General features: G+C 42.9%; 1 protein-coding gene across 4 annotated transcripts in view; it reads right to left on the bottom strand.

The window, feature by feature from the left end:
- The window catches only part of CSTPP1 (centriolar satellite-associated tubulin polyglutamylase complex regulator 1), a 170,260-nt gene that overhangs the window by 29,903 nt on the left and 122,772 nt on the right, over window positions 1-17,585 (bottom strand). For all 4 annotated transcript variants that reach the window (XM_072969891.1, XM_072969890.1, XM_006212283.4 and 1 more), the window contains one exon: window positions 848-932. In XM_072969891.1, the coding sequence (XP_072825992.1) occupies window positions 848-932 (85 nt within the window). The remainder of the gene's footprint in view (window positions 1-847; window positions 933-17,585) is intronic.

Below are 17,585 nucleotides of genomic sequence, written 5' to 3'. Positions count from 1 at the left end.
TGAACCTGCATTGACATAACATCATCCAAAGTCCACAGTTTGTTTATGGTTCCCTCTTGGTGGTGTACGTTCTATGGGTTTGGACAAATGTATAATGACATATATCCATCATGTATGTTATAATTCAGAGTATTTCCCTCAAAATCCTCTGTTATTGCACTTTTCAGAAAGCAAGATTTTTGCTATACTTCCATTTGCTGCCTTAGCTCAGATTTTCAGTTAAATAAGTAAGAGTTAACTGAGGCATAGCCCAACTACTTCATTTGGTTAAAAAATGTGAATGGCAGTAAAACCAAACACAGAAATTAGAGGGTTCTAACGATTTCTGCCAAGCCTTCCTGGTTCTGGACTAATCTTGAAAACCTTCTTCTGGCATAAATAATCCAATTTATCCTTCCCTCGATTGGGCTTTATCACCTTCATGCTTCCCAGTCTTGAATCTCAACCCCTTGCATCACAAGCCGCTGCCAACACTTGCCCCATATGTTCTCAGAATATCCTCTAGGGATATTTCTTTGGGCGTGTGTGTGGGTGTGCATGCATGCGTGCGTGCGTGCGTGCATGTGCTTGTGTGTTTGTCTTTTCATCTCACCACTCCCCAACTCTATCTGCAGACCGTGAGGCTCCCCACAGAAACCACCGAGGATCATCTGGCATCCTTTTGGAAATGAAGAAAGTATTATGTTTTGGGGCAAATCCCAAATAGACCCCTCTCCAAATGCCAATGTCTTCCCTCACAGTTTTTTTCTCTCCTAATGGTGTGTGTGTTTGTATACATTTCAGGTTTCTCTAAGAAGCCCGGGCCAAAGAGGGGGCTGAGTTGACTTCCAAAGCGCAGGAGACATACCTGGCTGCCTTCTGAGTGAGCTCCAGCGGGAAGTCCGGGCACAGCAATTGCAGCAAGCAGTGATATTCCCTCATGGTCAGCAGGTCTGGAGTGGAAACGGAGAGGAACACGTTAGGTCTCTGCATGTGAAGCCACTGCTCTCTTTTTTGTCATTTCATGAATTTCAGACCTACTCTGGGTAGAGCTGCTCTTTTAAAGGTGAGTCAGTGTTAGGGCTGTGTTAGCTGCTAACTCTCCAAGGGTAAGATGTGAAGATCGATATTTCTACAAAGTTTTTCCTGGGTGGGAGGCACCCAGCTACAACATTTTGGCCAAAGGAGCTTCACTGGTCTGAAAGATGGTCAAGTGAGAAGAGGGGATTAGAGGGGTACCTTTATTAGCCTTCTTAGTTTGGTTTTCCTTATGAAAATCTGTATGAAAATCTGCAAGAATGAGTCATTTCAAAGCTGGCTAAATTTGCTGAAATTCTCTGGCATGGGAACACTCACCACAACATGCCCAAAGACCATCCACAGAATATCTGGAAGCAGTACTAAGGCAAATTCAGTCTTGAAACGTATGGGGAAGAACACAGCATAGCAACCCACAGACCTTATTACTGTCATCCAGGATTGTGCAGGCTGGCTTCTTCTGGATGCCTGTACCCAAATCTGGTCATCCTATTATAGGAAGCCAAGACAGAGGGCCAAGGCACACAGTCAAAGCAACCAAATGACTCCTGGTACACAGAAACAGTGCTTTGGGAGAGATGGGCCAGGATGAGGCTCCCAGTAGAAGAACCAGAGACGTAAATCTCAGGGAGGTTTATAGAATGCCAGGGGAGAGGAAGTACACTGATGCTTAACAGTTGTTTTGTTACTGCACGTACCAAAGCCAGAAGATTTTCGATCAGTTAGGCAACTGCAATCGGACAGTATTCCATATACCGAAGCATTTCAAATATGGAAGGACATGCTAATGGTAAAGCAAGATCAAGCAACGCAGAAGCCCTCCTAACTGGGAGTATGAGTGAGAGAAGGGAATCCAGAGGGCACAGCCACATTTGGGGGATGAAGACGATGATCACAGGCACTTGGTTTCTTTGGACCTAAGTTAGCTCAAGCCACAGGAATCCAGATCTCCTGTCCCTGCTCGTTTGCTTGATGCTTTTCCAAGACAAAAACCCCAAATCCCCAAAGACAGGCCTGGGTTCCTACTGCTTTTTCATCAAAGCTCAATTCAAGGTGGGGGCATCAAGTTAGACTAACCACACTGTCAAAGTCAGGGACACCAAAGCAACAGACTCAGCGTCAATGTAGGTCAAAGGAGCAAGATGGCTTTTGCGGCCTTTGTCGTGGCCACAATGGGGTGTGCACTTTCCTCTCCTCACTTGCCTGACCTCGGGCACAGCCTGGTAGGAGGTTTTGTTCTTCAAGGGAAGGAGTAGGAGGCACTCAGGGTCTCACAGATTTGGGACAGGAAAGGTGAAAGGAAGGGAGAAAAGCCACTGAGTCTACTGTGTTCCCACTTTGTTCTCACCCCAGAACTCCCTGTATAGAGAGGAGTGATATCTGGCAGGAACTAAATAAGGGAGAGTTCTATTCCTGAATCACGAGCGCTTTTCTAGGCTAAGCTTTGGTGGATGGATCTGATACCATTCTTGGCGGGGAGGTCAAAGTGTTTCGCAGTCATTCACATTTATCCCAAATCATCTATAAGATATCCTTGGGAAGATAAACAGGGTGAAGGAAAATGAGAAGCCGAGAGAGAGAGTTGTGTGACCCCCATATTCAATCAAGAAAGACGACGCTGGGGGTGCCCCCTGGCTTCTGGACCCTCAGCTCTCTTTAGGTTCTTAATGATATTCTAACCCAGGAACTTCAGATTCTCGCTTCCTAAGGACAGAAGAATGATTTACAAAAATAATCCTGTGCTTCTCCCATGCAACGATAGTTCTTAGAAATACTAAATCCATCAGAAAGACACATATATCCTGTTCACCACTTCTGGAGCCTGACTTTCCCAAAGGTTGAAGTGAGGAAGGTAGTCAGATAAAGAGATGAATGAAAGTGGAGGCAAATAAACAATTTTGGTCACCTTAATTGTGGAAGAGACAGCAGTTCTACTAAGGCAGTGGTGAGATAATGTCAAGGCCAGATGACTTCAAGGGAGAGGCATCTGCCACTTGGAGACACTCCTGGGTTGTACAGTGGGTATTTGGGAGAAGGGTGAGTGATAAGACTTGTTCTAAAATCAGAACATTGATGAGCAAATGGGAACTGCCTCTCCCTTGTCCCTCAGGCTCAGGTTCAAATCTTGGCTCTGCAATTTCCCAGCTATGCAACCTTGGGCAAATTGCTCAATCTCTCTAAATCTCAGTTTCTCATCTGTAAAATGGGAATGACGATACCTACCTTGTAGGATTGAAGTCAAGATTAAAAGAGGTGATGTCTACAAAGTACTTAGCAGAATGTCTAGAACACAGTAACATCAAACAACGGGAGCTATTTTGGTTTTGTTTTGAGCTCCTGTGGGGCAAAGGCAGGAGAGGAGAGGAGAGGAGGAGGGTGTTTCTTGCAAAGTTTAAATGCTTAAATACCTAGGAATGTTCTGCCTTGAAAATCTGTCAGGTAGCTTCAGCCAAACCTGGTTTTGAATACTCTCTTGCAGCAGGCATTCATTTAGTGCCTCCTCTGTTCCTGGCATAGCGTTACAGCGAGGAACAAGACAGCAGTCTCCCGCACACCTGAGGCTCACACTCTGGCATTTGTTAGCTCTAAATGCTCCTGCCTGTTTGCACCCTTTGGTTCTAAGAGCTCTCCAAGATCTCTTCTGGGCAGCACTTTGTGCTTCAGGAATAACAGCAGTGAGACTGACTAGTCACCGAGCTCTGTGCTCAGGCTTTGAATTAGCTCACTTAACCTTCATGACAACCTCATGAAGTAGACTCCAGTATTCCCAGCCCCATCTCACAGCTAAGGACATGGAGGCTTAGATAGATGAAATCATCTCGTGTGTGAGGAGAGGAGGGTCCAGAGCCTGGGGGACAGGACGAAGATTTGGCTTCCCAGAGCAAGATCCTGGGCTGGGTGGCTTAATCATGAAAATGCTAACAGTTAACATTTACTGAGCACCTGCTATGGGCCAGGCACTGTTCTTCCAAGGGTTTTCCCAGTACTGTCTCAACTAATCTTAACTATGGTCATTCCCACTTCACAGACACAGAAACTCAGATCATGCATGCTCAAATGGTAGAGCTGGAATTCAAACTCTGGCAGTCTGGCTCCAAAGTTTACCCAACTAACATTCCCAGCACCTTGATCTTATCAGCTGTAATGTGTGAAGGCTTAAAAGCTTATTATTCCCTCCAAACAAACTGCAGGAACTAAATAGCTCCAGGTGAACTGGATCAAGGAGACAATTCAAGTGAATTGGGATTTTTTTTTTCACGCAAGAAATTGAGTCTGAAAGGTTCTAATTACTGTCGACAGGAAAGCCTGCAGCTCCAGCACCATAGCCTGCACTGGGCAGGCGGCCATGGGGAGGTGGGGGGATGAGTGCACCTGTGCTGGTGGTGACACCACCATTTCTTATCCCTGCCCACCTGCCGGCGCTCCACTTCCTGGCAGGTGAAGGGAAGGTAAGTGGTGTGTACCACCAGATGCCTTCTCTGAAGGAATCTCCCCCCAATTAGGAAAGCCTCAGCCAGCAGGTCCTGCAAGTTCAAAGGCAAAGACATAAGAAGACTTTGGTATAAGATCAAAATCAGAGTACTCCCCACAAATTGGTGCTTCTCTTTCTGTGGGTGGTCAGAGCTGTTGAACTTTCTTATTCCAAACCTTCTAATAGTCCCATTGACTGTGTGCCTGGCTCTGGACCAGAGGTTCCTATACCCCTGATCCTATCATCTCAGGAGGCAGTACAGGGAGCCTGCAGCTCACAGCATGGACTTCAGAGTTAGACTGCTTGGGCCCAAATCCAAGCTTTGCTACTGATGTCAAATTACTTAACCTTTCAGCACTCTATGCCTCAGCTTTCCTGTCTATAAAGTGGGAATAATACTGGTACCAACATCATACAGTTATTGTAAGTTAATGTAAAGTACTTAGGACAATGGCCCATTATAAGTGCTCTGTTAGTATTTGCTATTGTTATTTTAGAAATAAAGAAATTAGGGTGTCATTAAGGTTAGTTACTTTTTCAAGGAAACAGAGCTAGCAAGAGGAGAGAGGATTGAGATTCGGAGTAAGCCCGGCTAGCTCCAAAGGCCCCGTGATTTCTTCTCTAGCTGGTGGGATCTAGCTGGTTTACAGGGGACTTTACTTCTGATGAAAGGCTTGTTAATGTCAGGTGACTGACAGACTCTCTAAATTAAACATACAGATACCCTTCAGGTGAGCCACATGAAACCGGGCCAGGCAGGTGTATAAGCGCAGAACCCAGACTGTAAGGTCAGACAACCTGGCTTCAAAACCTACCGCTTACCACCAGTATGACTTGAACAACTTAGACAACTTCTCTGAACCTTGGTTTCCTCATCTTAAAACTGTGACTAACCAGAGTACCTACCTAAGGAGATTGTTATAAAAATCAAATGAGGTCATTTGTCTCGAAGGCACTTTTCTGAAGAATCAGCAAAATGGTAGAATTATTTAATAATTATTAACGGATTAAAACTTGAAGTCCTGAAATTAAGGCATCTTTGGACCTAACTAAAGCCCTCAGCACAATGCTTGGCACAGAGTAGTAAATATCTGTTGAAGGAATGAATGGATGAAAACATGCACTGCTTAGTGACCCAGATGAAAATTCGGATGGACGAGTTTCTGGTCATGATGTGAATACAGAGACGGGGATCTCCGTGCACAAGAGGCGTGACTAGAAATTTAGGGCAGTGTGAGGAGATGCCAGGAGCTGTAAAATGTTGAAAATGAAAGATATCCTGCTTGGTAGGTGCCACAACTCTCAGCAAACACAATAAATCATGGCAGGTGTAACTACATTTCATGGGCTTGCCAACCTCCTTGCACTTTATCAAGTGCTCAATCCAATCAGTGTGAATATTTACTTTCTTTATTTGTTTAGGGGGGAGGTAATTAGGTTTATTTATTTATTTTTAATGGGGATTAAACCAGGACCTCATGCATGCTAAGCATGTGCTCTACCACTGAGCTCTCCCCTCCCTTCCATGAATATTTATTTTCAGAGGAATATATCACCAAATTTACCATGAAAATTGGAAGCCTAAGGTTTACTTAGTAATTCACTTTACTACTATTACAACTCTAGCGTGAATACTGTAGTTTTCAAGATACCAGCCCCTGACTCAAAATACTCTTTTGCTGGTTATTTGACTCTGATCCTAGAGCGTGACAGATAATGTTATCTGGCTAAGATAATTAATCTAGTCAGAAACTACTGATGCCCAATAGATTCAAGGGCTAACTCGTTCTCACTTCCTCCTTTCTTGGAAAAGAAGGATTGAAGATCTTCTCTTGTCTTTTCCACATCTGGTCTGCCTTCTTGCTGTGGAAACTCCAGTCTCTGAAGCTCTGTGGGGGCAGCTTAGTCATCTCTACATCCTCCTCGCAGACCTCCATGTGTGTCCACACATTTGCTCACAAGAACTGAAGCAGTGTGTGGTTGTGGATTCAGATGCCTCCTGCTCTTCCTGAGAAATGGTGCCTTTTCTGGGGTCAGAGTGGTGTTACTAAAGACGACCAGTGGAGGGGTGCCGGATGGAAGGAACCAGGGCCATATCTTTGTCCCTTACTCAAAGAAGCCTTCCCCAAAGCTAGAATCAAGGGTTTTTAGCTCCAAAGATATGGGGGATGAAGTGGGGTGTAGTCTGAATTCATTTGCATGAGTGCCTTCATGCTGAGGGCTGGGTGAGCTGGTGCTGGGACAAGAGCCGGAGATAATGAAACGCTACCAAGCCACGGGGAATCCCAGAGGACTGAACAACCTCTAGTTGGTTGGCTGCATGATCTCAACAGGAACTACCACAGAGGCCAGAGAACACCACAGCCCATGAGTGGACTCTCCAATTTTCAGCTGCAATTGTTTTTCTGTTCTTTTATGCTGGGGTTGTGAAGGCTTATTCCAAGTGACACTCACCCTCGGCCAGGCTGCTCTGCCAAGAGATGCTCGGAAGGACACGGATAATTCAGGGCATGACCATACCGCCCCTTCCTTTCCCCAGGGCACTGAGGCTTTGGTACCAGTCCACAGCTGAGTAAATAACTCAGTGCTACTCGGCCAGGAGGAGGAAGGGAGTGAGGGAGAGTAGGGGGAGGGGAGAGGAAAGAGGCAAGACATCTGACAGCTTCACTCCCCAGGTAGGACTTGGTACCACAAGTCACAAGGAGATTGCTAACATCCTAGGGCCATGTTCCTGTTAAGCAAATCCCTCGAAGAAGAGCAGGTGGGGTCCTTAAATTTTATCTTCTTTGACAGCACTGTTGTTTTATAGTGCACATGGAGGAAAATGATCATTAATTTACTGAAAGGGAAATGATTTTATGAAAGGAATGAGAAGCAATGGCTTCCAACGACACCTGTGGGGTAGAGTACTCAGGCCATTATTAACACTATCCTTTGCCAACTCATTACTCCCCAGAGCATGTGTAGTGTGTTCAACCAGGGGCAGAAAGCCAGACCCTTTAGTTTTTATATTTTATTATGACTAAGCCCAACATCAAGCGACCCTTTCTTTTTAACCAGTATATATGTTCTAGGCAAAGTACTAAATCAGACATAGTAATAATTTCATGGCAATTTTTGGAGTGAACAAAAGAAACTCCCAAGGAACTGTTTATGTGACATACAGATTTAAAGAAATGTGAGCATTTCTAATCACGGCCTGAAAATTCTTCCCCAGGGGCTGTGCGTGGCACGTCATGGCAATCTGACCAGGTTTTTGGGCTATCTGTGGCCATCCCTAGCCACTACCGTGGGACTGAACCAGAGGGCTGGGCTGATAAGTAGGGAACCTCTAGACTGTCAGGCCCTTGGGGTGTTGCCCTCTCTTCTGTTCATCACGAGTTTGTTGAGAGTTGGAGGATGGAGGCAAGGTTTGATTCTGGGCGGGGAGACTGTCTCAGACGGCTTTGATGACATCAAACACAACGGGCTGAACGTGCCCAGCGTGGGGAGCCATAGGGCACTGTGGAAGGAGGACCATACCAGCCAGGAGAAAACAAAGTCTCTCTCCAGTAGCAATGGAGCACGGGCACAGTCCCCTGACAGTTTATTGGGGAAACAGAGGCAGCTTTGAAAACCAAAATGTGGAGCAGTTTCTTGGCAGCATAAGCTCCCAAAGGGCCCGGCCGCCCATCAAGGAAGTTATTTCAAGCCTAGCATTTGCACCATCATTCACATTCTAATCGACAGACCAACTAGTCCAGCCCTACCAGGGTTGCTCCTTCACATTTTTGTTGGGAAACAGGAGGATAGGGTGTGCCCTTTGAAACAGATTCCAGAGCCAAGGTATAATTTTCATCCAGGAAGACGCAGGTGCTGTGGCAAGCTCCTGTGACCTACTCCTGTTCTAAACTGAACAGAAGTGGTCATACAGGCACAGAGTGGAGAATGAGGTTCATTCCCTCCTCGTGGTGCACAAAGGCGAGAGGAGACACTCTGCCCTCTCAGTGGTGGTGTTATCTGGGATACATGACTCAATCTTTAAAAAAGAGACAGTATTTAAAATTTCCTTATATGGGTTTTAACAGCCATGATGAGAGTTCTCATGTTTTTGTTTTTGTTTTTTGGAAAAAAGTCTGTCCTTCCTGGTATAGAGAAAAGAACTTGGTCTGAGTTCTACAAAGAACTAAGTACATGACTCTGGCCACAGGTTTTCTGGACCTCCATTTTCTCACCTATAAAATAAGGATGTTGTGGTATGCGAGGGCTGAACGAAAGTTTTAAACAGATATACTTAAAAAAATGGAAATCTTATGTATGACATAGATAAAAATAAAGCTTTTTGTACCCAACTTTGTCCTTAGGAGGTTCACCGAGGCTAGAGGTGTGGGGGTGAGGTGGCTAGGACAGAAGGCCTGACACACTGATTTAAAACCCTGGGCTTTATAGAGGAGTTTATTTTAATTTTATTTATTTATTTTTTTCTCATTCACATGATGGTTTCATTTTAATTTTTTTAAATGGCTGAGTTATATATACAGCTAGTGTGCAGTAATTTTATAATTTTTAATATGCATTATCTGCAATAACATTGTGACAGCTCCATATTGTGGACTAACACACAATACTTAGAACAGATTGATCATATTTGGTCTTTAGGTAAATAATAAATATTTTAAAATTGCCTAAATATCCCATTCTGAGTCATTTCATTCCACCAGGAAAATACAGGGTTTTTCCCTCTCTTTAAAAAAATTAAATGCCAAAATAACTACATTTAAATAAATAACATTATGATGATGGCATTTAAAAATTCACAATAAGGCCAAAGCCCTCTCTCTATAGAGTTGTTTAAAAACTACTGGCCCTGACCCTCAGGTAGTTAAGAGTGTAGATGCTTGAATCAACCAACCTGGATCCAAAACCTGGTTCTTAAGCTAACAAGCTATGTGACATTGAGCAAGCCAATTAGAAATGAGAATGAACAGTACGAATAAGAATATGAATATGAATATGAATAATGGTAATACTAATACTAACCATGGAGAGTTTTGAGAAGACTAAAAGAAATGCTTAAAAAAAGTGGGCGGTGGTAACTTTAAAGCGCTGGTATAGGGCCCCGGGAGGCACTCAGTGCACAGTACCTACTCTTGTTTTAGCTCCTGCACTGGAGGCGCACAGGTGGGATGGCACCTGCATAACAAAAGGCACAATTCATTGAAGCTCTCCAGCTCAAGCTAGTGGGCGGCGGAAACAATCTTATTCCTTATCTCATAATTATTTTATCTTGCCTTTGTTCTTATTGATGAGTGAATAGCAGACTTCCTGCCTGAAGGCAGGTGCACAGCACTTTCCTTGATAGTCGATGCCCTGCCAATCCTGTGTCTTCTCACTATTAAAAGTAATGATGAGTCATATTTATAGAGAGACTGTATAATTACGCAAGCCATTTTCATATGCATTATCACTCTGATCCCTATAAGAACCTTGTGGGGCAGAGAGAGGGAAGTGGTATTACTCCCATTTTCATAGACAAGGAGAATGGGCCTCAGGGAGGGACAAAATCACGCAGTAAATGGTAGAGCCAGGATCGAATCAAGCCTTCCCTTTCCAGGGCAAGGCCTCTTTCTACTCCTTAGGCCAGTTCCCTGTGGTAACCTTTTCTTGCCATGTGGTCCTTGGGACCCTGGAACTCAGCCTGCTTTTATTTCTTCTATGGATTAAAAAAAACACCTAGCAGAGAGAATCCCATAGTGCGAACGCAGTAAATGTTAGCTGCAAATGCTACCATTATTGTTATTACTGTGACTATTGAAATCTGCCGCCAGGTGGTCCACCTCTTTCTATCATCCTTCTCCTCGGCTGGATCCAGGGTCAGATGTGGTCCACCTGGCTCCCAGCTTCCTTGCTGCCCCCAAACAAACTGACAGACCCTTTCTATTTTAGGTGATTTGCTAATCTCTATAAGAAAATAGAGAAGAGAGAACAAAAACTATCAATATTTTAAGCCAGTATAGGCCGGCATCTGCAATTTTAACAGGACCAGACACAGATTAGCAAGAGAAAGGTATTTTTAATGTACATAAAAAATACTTCCAACTACCTTTTTCCTTTCCAATTTAAAATCAGGCTGATAGCTGGGATGGAATTTCATAAGCTATCAGGGAAACTGTCTGATGAGGACTTGTCTGAGAAAGCAAGCCACAGAAAACAAAAACCAATCAAAGTTATTTCTCTAGGCTTTCCACTGTCCAAAGTAGCCATTGAATAAATATGAAGTGGAACAGATTATGCATTTGTTTTGCTTAAAATGCATTTTCCTTCTTCTCTAAATAAATATAAGAAGAAGCAGTGGCTGACGGAGTTACTCACTGAGGGTGAGCTGAACCAAGGCAAACTAAAAATAAAAAACAATCTAAGGTCTCTGGTTCTCAATGATTGTGTGAGTAGGGGAAGGCCGTTGCCAGCATGTAGGCGTATTTATAAAGACCACAGCCTGTTCTCTTGTCAGAATCCACTAACTTCCACCAGTGATGCTGGATTTATGGCTACCCATCAGCTAAAAAAATGGACTTAAGAAACAAAAACAGCAGAAACCAGAGAGAGGGCTGGATGTAGATAAACACACTTCTTCAGATGAATCCACCTTTGTCTTCTCTGCTGTTTTCTGTCTTTTGTGGGCATATATAATGTACCATATCTCTAATTATATGTATATGTGTGGGTAAGAGAAAGAAGCAGCTAGAGACAGAGGGTGTCTGACTCTTTGGGGACTGGACGGGAAAGGAAATTGATGTTACAGTTTCTGTTCCTTAAAGCCATCAGTTTTGTTTTTCAAAGTATGGTTTTCCTGGTAAAAGATTCTTTGCCTGTAATGTGAGTGAATCACTCATCTTACTTTAATAAACATGTGAAACAAATGCTAGTGGCTTGCTATCCTGGGAAATGACACAATGGTTAGGCTTTCTAAACCCTGATCCTTATCTTTCAGTGGGACTGGTAGGCATACAAAAAGAAAGGAAAAAGATAAAAAAATACCCCGATGGCATCAAAGGATGAACCTACCCAATTTCTTTAATGCGTAAGTATTCTAGAAGAAAAAGTCTGGCCTTACCCACTGTAGCTTGGATAAGGTACTTGGTTTGCCCATTGATGGGAAGCCTTCAACTGGGCACCAACTCTGTATGTCTCAGTTTCTTCCACTGTCATGTCTCTCATATAAATGATCAGGGTTGATTAGACTGAGTTAAATATATTTTAAAGTATGTAACATTTATGTCTTTTGAATTTTGTCACGTTCACGTACAAGCCATCCAAAAAATTAAGAAAACAAACAAAAGTATGAGCAGTGAGAAGACATCAAATGGTCTTAAAAATGCAAGAGCATTCAGAACTATAAAAAAAAAAGTCTACATTTTTTGGTCTCAATAATCCTCAGGGTTCTGTCTGGGTCTCACCTTCTAGGATGCTTTCACTGTAATTCTCTGTGGTTAAGGCAGTAGCATCAAGAACAAGTAGGATGTAATTTGAATCTAGGTAGCAAATGGGACTGCTATGAAACCCGTGTCACTGCCTTCCAGTGTAGCACGCTTAGTAACCAAGAACATCAGATTTGGAATGAAGACAAGCCTGGGATCAAAATGCCTCTGTTATTTCCTAGCTATGTGGCATGGGCAAAATTCTTTGGGGCCCAGTTTTCCCATCTATAAAATGGGATAACACTGCTTCCTTCTCAGACTCTACAAAAGGGGGCCCCCTGCCATTGCCCTAACTGCATATCCTTCTCACCCAGTGCTCAGACCATTCCAGCCACACTGGCTTTGCTGTTCCTTGAATCTGTCAAGCATGCTCTTGTCTCAGGCTTTTGTACCTGCTGTCCCCCCTGGTCCCTAGATGCCTGTATTGCTCTGACCTCCTTCAAGTCTCTCTTTACATGCCATTGTACCAGTAGAGCCTCCCTGGCCATAAGCATTTAAAACAACAACTCTCCCCCTAGTCCCTGTCTCATTTTCCTGCTTTATTTTTCTCCATAGTACTTACCATTATGTGATCTACTACACATTTAAAAAAAATGTATTACCTGCTAGAATACAGTAGTATTCTATTTATCTCCCTACTAGAACATAAGCTCCAAGAAGGCAAAGATTTTGATTCTTTTATTCACTATTGGTTCCCAATAAATCATTGTTAGAGAGGCAAGACTTCTGTGATGACTGAGTTAGACAAGGCTCGTGAAGCTCTCAGCACTCACGAGACAGAATACGGCTGGTAGACAGGTTTTGTTTGGCTTGAACTGTATTTTTAAATTTTTGTGTTGAAACATTAACAAAAAATCAAGACCTTTCCCACAATGCAATCTCAATTTCAGATATCTCTTTTGTAAAAGATCAGAAGAGACCTGGCAAGACTGGGCCAGCATTCCTGCATGGCCACAATCAGCACTGGCTGGAGCTGAGGCTGAGGACGCCCTTGTCAGTTTGCCACGTTCCCTGATGCAGCCCACTGAACAACACCTGTGCTTTCTTACGCTACCAGTCTGGCCGCTGCAGGCATCTGAATTTTCAACCCCAGGCATAGAATTTCTTTCTGGAAGCACTTACAATAAAGATTTAATTCATCTGACTACATGAGTTTAAGATGAAAAGAAATAAACTAGATGACCTCATGATATTAAGGGGAAAGGGCAAAATAAAAATTGTATACAGTATGATCCCATGTTTGCTTTAAAAGAAAAAAAAAAGGATATAAATTTGCACAGGAAATAGAACAGAATACTTCAAGATGTTAATAATGGTGGTTAACTCTGGGTTTGGGGACTATGGGTAATTTGTGTTTTCTTACAATCAAAAGAATAAAGCCATCCAGATTAATGGTGTGAAAATTATATCTCAGGAAAGCTGTCAAAACCAGCAAGCAAGTCAGCCAGGCCGGCAGAGAAATTGTCAACTCTGCATCTTGCTTCAGAAACCTGTTTCCATGTCGCTCATTCTCAGTGGTTCTATCTGCCCCAAGTCACCTTGTTTTGTCCCTAATGAAAAGAGCTTGCAAAGCTGATAATCATTTAAAAAAATCCTTTATATGCTTCTGGATCTTATTATAATGCCCCTTGGCCCTTCCTTGTACCTGCTCACAGTTTAGGCCCACTGGGGGACAGTAGGATTACATATCACTTCAAGTGAGGGGTGGGAGGAAAAACACCTATCAAAGCCAGGGCTAAAACTGATTAGTTACAATACTAACCAGATTTCATTTTTCTAGTCTCTAATCATATTTATTGATGGTTTTCCTTCCTTTCCACAGCCTAAGATGATTCTCTGTTTCTTCCTGGGAACAGTGTGGCCGAGCAGAAGGGAAGTCTCAGGAGACTTGAAGCCCTGCCTTGGCTCTGCCGAAAAACCTCACTTGAGCAAACTACTCACTCTTTAGGCCTTAGTTTCCTTATCTGTAAAATGGAGATAACAATCAATTACCTTCTTGAGAGCAAAAGGCCAGATCTGTGATCCTGTGATTCCCAAGGCTCTTTTAACTTACAAAATGGACTAACTTCCAATGCTGGGAACAATGAAGGTGGATTTTCTAGGTGTCTCTGCCCTACACAATAATACCTAACATATTTAAACTTAACTAATAGGCAATCTCAAAGATCTAATTGCCAGTAAACCTCTAAGTAGGCAAAACAGATGTCACGAAGTTCACACACTAAAGCTTATGTGGGTAACTTACAGGCTTCCAAGAAATGCTCTGATTATACTCACAGTTTTAGTAAGCTTGGCCATCTAGTTTCTAAGCCCAATACAGACCAGACAGAGTACTGCGGGAGCAGAAGAGGCACCGTAAAAGGCAGGTGCGAGGCCAGCAGTGAGAAATCAGACATGACAGTATGATAGAAACATGATAGAGAAACAGGAAAAAAATATTTAAAATACAATCTAGTTGCATTTAGGGTTCACTTCAATAAACTCTGAAGGTAGTAGTGTTTTCCAGCATAATAATATAATTTATGTTTATAAATATATACTCAGCTGCCAAAATAAGTTCTATTTAAGAATGCAGGGAACAGTATTATGTGTATATTTAAATATATTTGAAAAGATTTCCATGTAAATTATATTAAAAACAACAAAAATTTCTGGTACTCAAACAGCAGTAGGCTATAAAATTGTAAAACTCTTCTTTTGAGTTTTTCTATATTTACTGTTTCTAAGCCATTTATTTATCACTTCTTATCCACTGCCTCATTGGTCATCTGTTTTTGGTCATATGTTTTTAAACTACCTTTCTGAGTCCTATATACCCATTACCTCATTTAATCCCTCGTAACTGTCCTATTAGGTAAATATTGTTGTTCTCATTTTACTTGCAGATGCAGGGAGGTTAGGTCATCTGCCCAGTTATATAACTAGCAGGTAGCACATTCAGGCTTTGAACCATGGGTCGGCTTGAATCTAAAGCATGTGCTTTTAAGTATTCGATGATACATTGATGACATATGTGTCTGTTTGCCCCATTACCACCAAATGACTGAGAATAAGGACTCCATCTCACCTGCTTTTATATGCCCTGGGGAATGGTACATAGTAGGCACTGAAAAAATGTTCAATGGACTTTATTTCTCTGCGTCCTTATATAGATCCCAAACCCTTAAAAGCAATGTAGTATATAGTATATCCCAATGCATGGTTCACAGAACATCTGTATCCCAGACATACGGAATCAGAATCAGAATCCTCAGGGTCAGGATGTGTGAATGTGCTTTTGAACAAATAGCTCACCTGAGCTATTTGTTTTACGTGTATCAGTGTTTGAGAACTGTTGACTTAGTGCTTGAAAGCACATTCTTTGGAGTTAGTCAATCCCAGGTTCAGATCCCAGTTCCACTACTTAATAGCTGAATGATCTGGGGGGCAAGTTAGTTCAATTCTTTGAGCTCCGATTCCGTCATTTTAAAAATGGAAATAACGGAAACATCCACCTCACAGGGTTTTTGAAGGGACAAAGTTCATTCATCCACCAGGAGTTACAGAACATCTACTATGTGCAGCTACAGTTTTTTAGGTGCTTAGGATACATCAGGGGCAAAGAGACAAACTCTTTGCCCTCATGTAGCTTACCTCTTATTGGAGAAGACAGATAATAAATGATAAACAAAATAAATAACTTCATAGTAAGTTATTGATAAGTTTAATGGGAAAAACAGAATAGAGCAAGTCACCTAGGGAGTGTAAGGCGGGAGTGGTGGTATCATTTTCTAGGAAGGAGCCTAGCTGGGTTGCATGAAGATTTGAAGAAAGTTAAAAAGTAACTTTGGCAGACATCTGAGGGAAGAGCATTCCAGGCAGAGGAAACAGCCACTGCAAAGGCCATGTGGAGGGAACGTGCTGACTGGGTAAGAGGAACAGCATAGAAGCCGGTGTAGCTACAGCCAAGAGAACAAGGAGGAAAGGACTAAAGGGTGAGCTTAGAGAAATAACTGCTGGGGCCAGTTCATGTATGGCCTTTCAGGCCTACAAGTAGGGATTAAATAAGATAGTCATGTTAAGTGCTTGGAACAGTATATCGTACACAGTGAACATTTAATGGATGGTATCTACATCTGTATTTACATTAATATCTTCTGGTCCCTAAGCAGGGCTAGTCTGGAAAGTCAGGCTACAGGGACTACAGCACCTTTTATGTACTTTGGTGGTGTTACAGAGTCCTTCAACATTTCTAAAAGTACAGAAATCAAACAGATCAAAGGCCTGGGTGATTCCCCAGCAGCAAGTAGAGATGGTTAATTCACTGCAGGTGCTCAGAAAACTGAACTAACAGAGACACACAAAGTCAACATTGTGTCAATAAAAGACAGGGAAGGAGTGGGTGTGGATGGGATGGGCTTGGCTAAATGCTGAAACCAACAGAGGAGTCGTTAGTAACGTAAGAGAAAAAGCAGTGGAGCGTGGACGTATCACCTACAGCAGATGAAACACATTCTAATATCAATGAGACCACAAAGTCATGAGAATAATGACTACAGACTGCCAGGGAGTAAGGGAGCCCAGCAACATGAACGCACTTGTATGAGGCAGAAACAAATTAAGAGATTCAGGCAAAACTCTCTGTTTCCTGGTGGAGGAGGCTCTTTAATCTTTAATATCTCTCCCCTGACACCAGGCGCTGATCTTGCCCCAGCAAGACAAAGGATGGTGTCTGAGAAGCTAACACTTCCCGTTTGGGCAAAGGACTTCTGAGGATATGGGTGCCATGTGTCTGCCAGGCTAAAAGGACGGGTCCTCTCTGCTGTTTCACAGCTGGGAAGACACCCCCGCCCACCCTCCAAGGCTCTCACAATGGAAAGAGCTGCCTGCAGTGCCCTAGGGCTGTGGAGAGGAATGGGGTCTCTGGGAACTGGAGGCAGACAAGGGTGCAATAACGGCTGGAGAAAGATACCCTGGCGGGCTTCTAACTGCTTATAATTGTGCCCGTTTCTTCTGGCACCTGCCCTAGGGAAAGCAAAGCCAGGCACTGTCCAGTGGAAATCTGGAAATGGGCATCCTTTGTGGCCTCAGTTACGCCAGCTTGGCGAGGAAGGGGAGTGCAGTGCTTAGTCTCTGTGACCCCGACCTAACCTATTCCACGGGGAGCAGTTTAGGCTGAGTCGGAAGAAATCAGGAGCAACTCACTGTATGTGATCTTCAAATCAACACATTTCAATTTGGAATTAAAACCATTATGAAAACCAGTATGAAGAATCTTGTATTTTTATTCCATTCCTCAAACTATTTGTTGGTCTGCCTTTACCATCTCCTGATAGTAACTGTATATTTGCTTTGGGAGTTCTTAATTGCTACATTCCTACTAATTTATTTCAGTTAATAAGTATTAAGTGCCAACTGTGTTCCAGGGCTTATGGTAAGTTCTGCAGAAATAGCAATGGATAAGACAAAAATCCCCATTTTCATGGAATGTATATTGTATTATGTGTGTCAGTGAAGAGATAGACAACAAGTAGACAGATAAATGAAATACTTGTAGAAAGTGATGAGGGAGCTGGCATAAGTAAAACAGGTGAGACATCAGGTGGGGTGGTCAAGGATAAACTCTCTGAGAAGGGGCCTCACTGGATGAGAAGGGCCTG

This window comes from Vicugna pacos, chromosome 10 (assembly GCF_048564905.1).
Source record: "Vicugna pacos chromosome 10, VicPac4, whole genome shotgun sequence".
Taxonomy (NCBI): domain Eukaryota; kingdom Metazoa; phylum Chordata; class Mammalia; order Artiodactyla; family Camelidae; genus Vicugna; species Vicugna pacos.
This window is presented reverse-complemented; position numbering and strand designations above follow the sequence as displayed.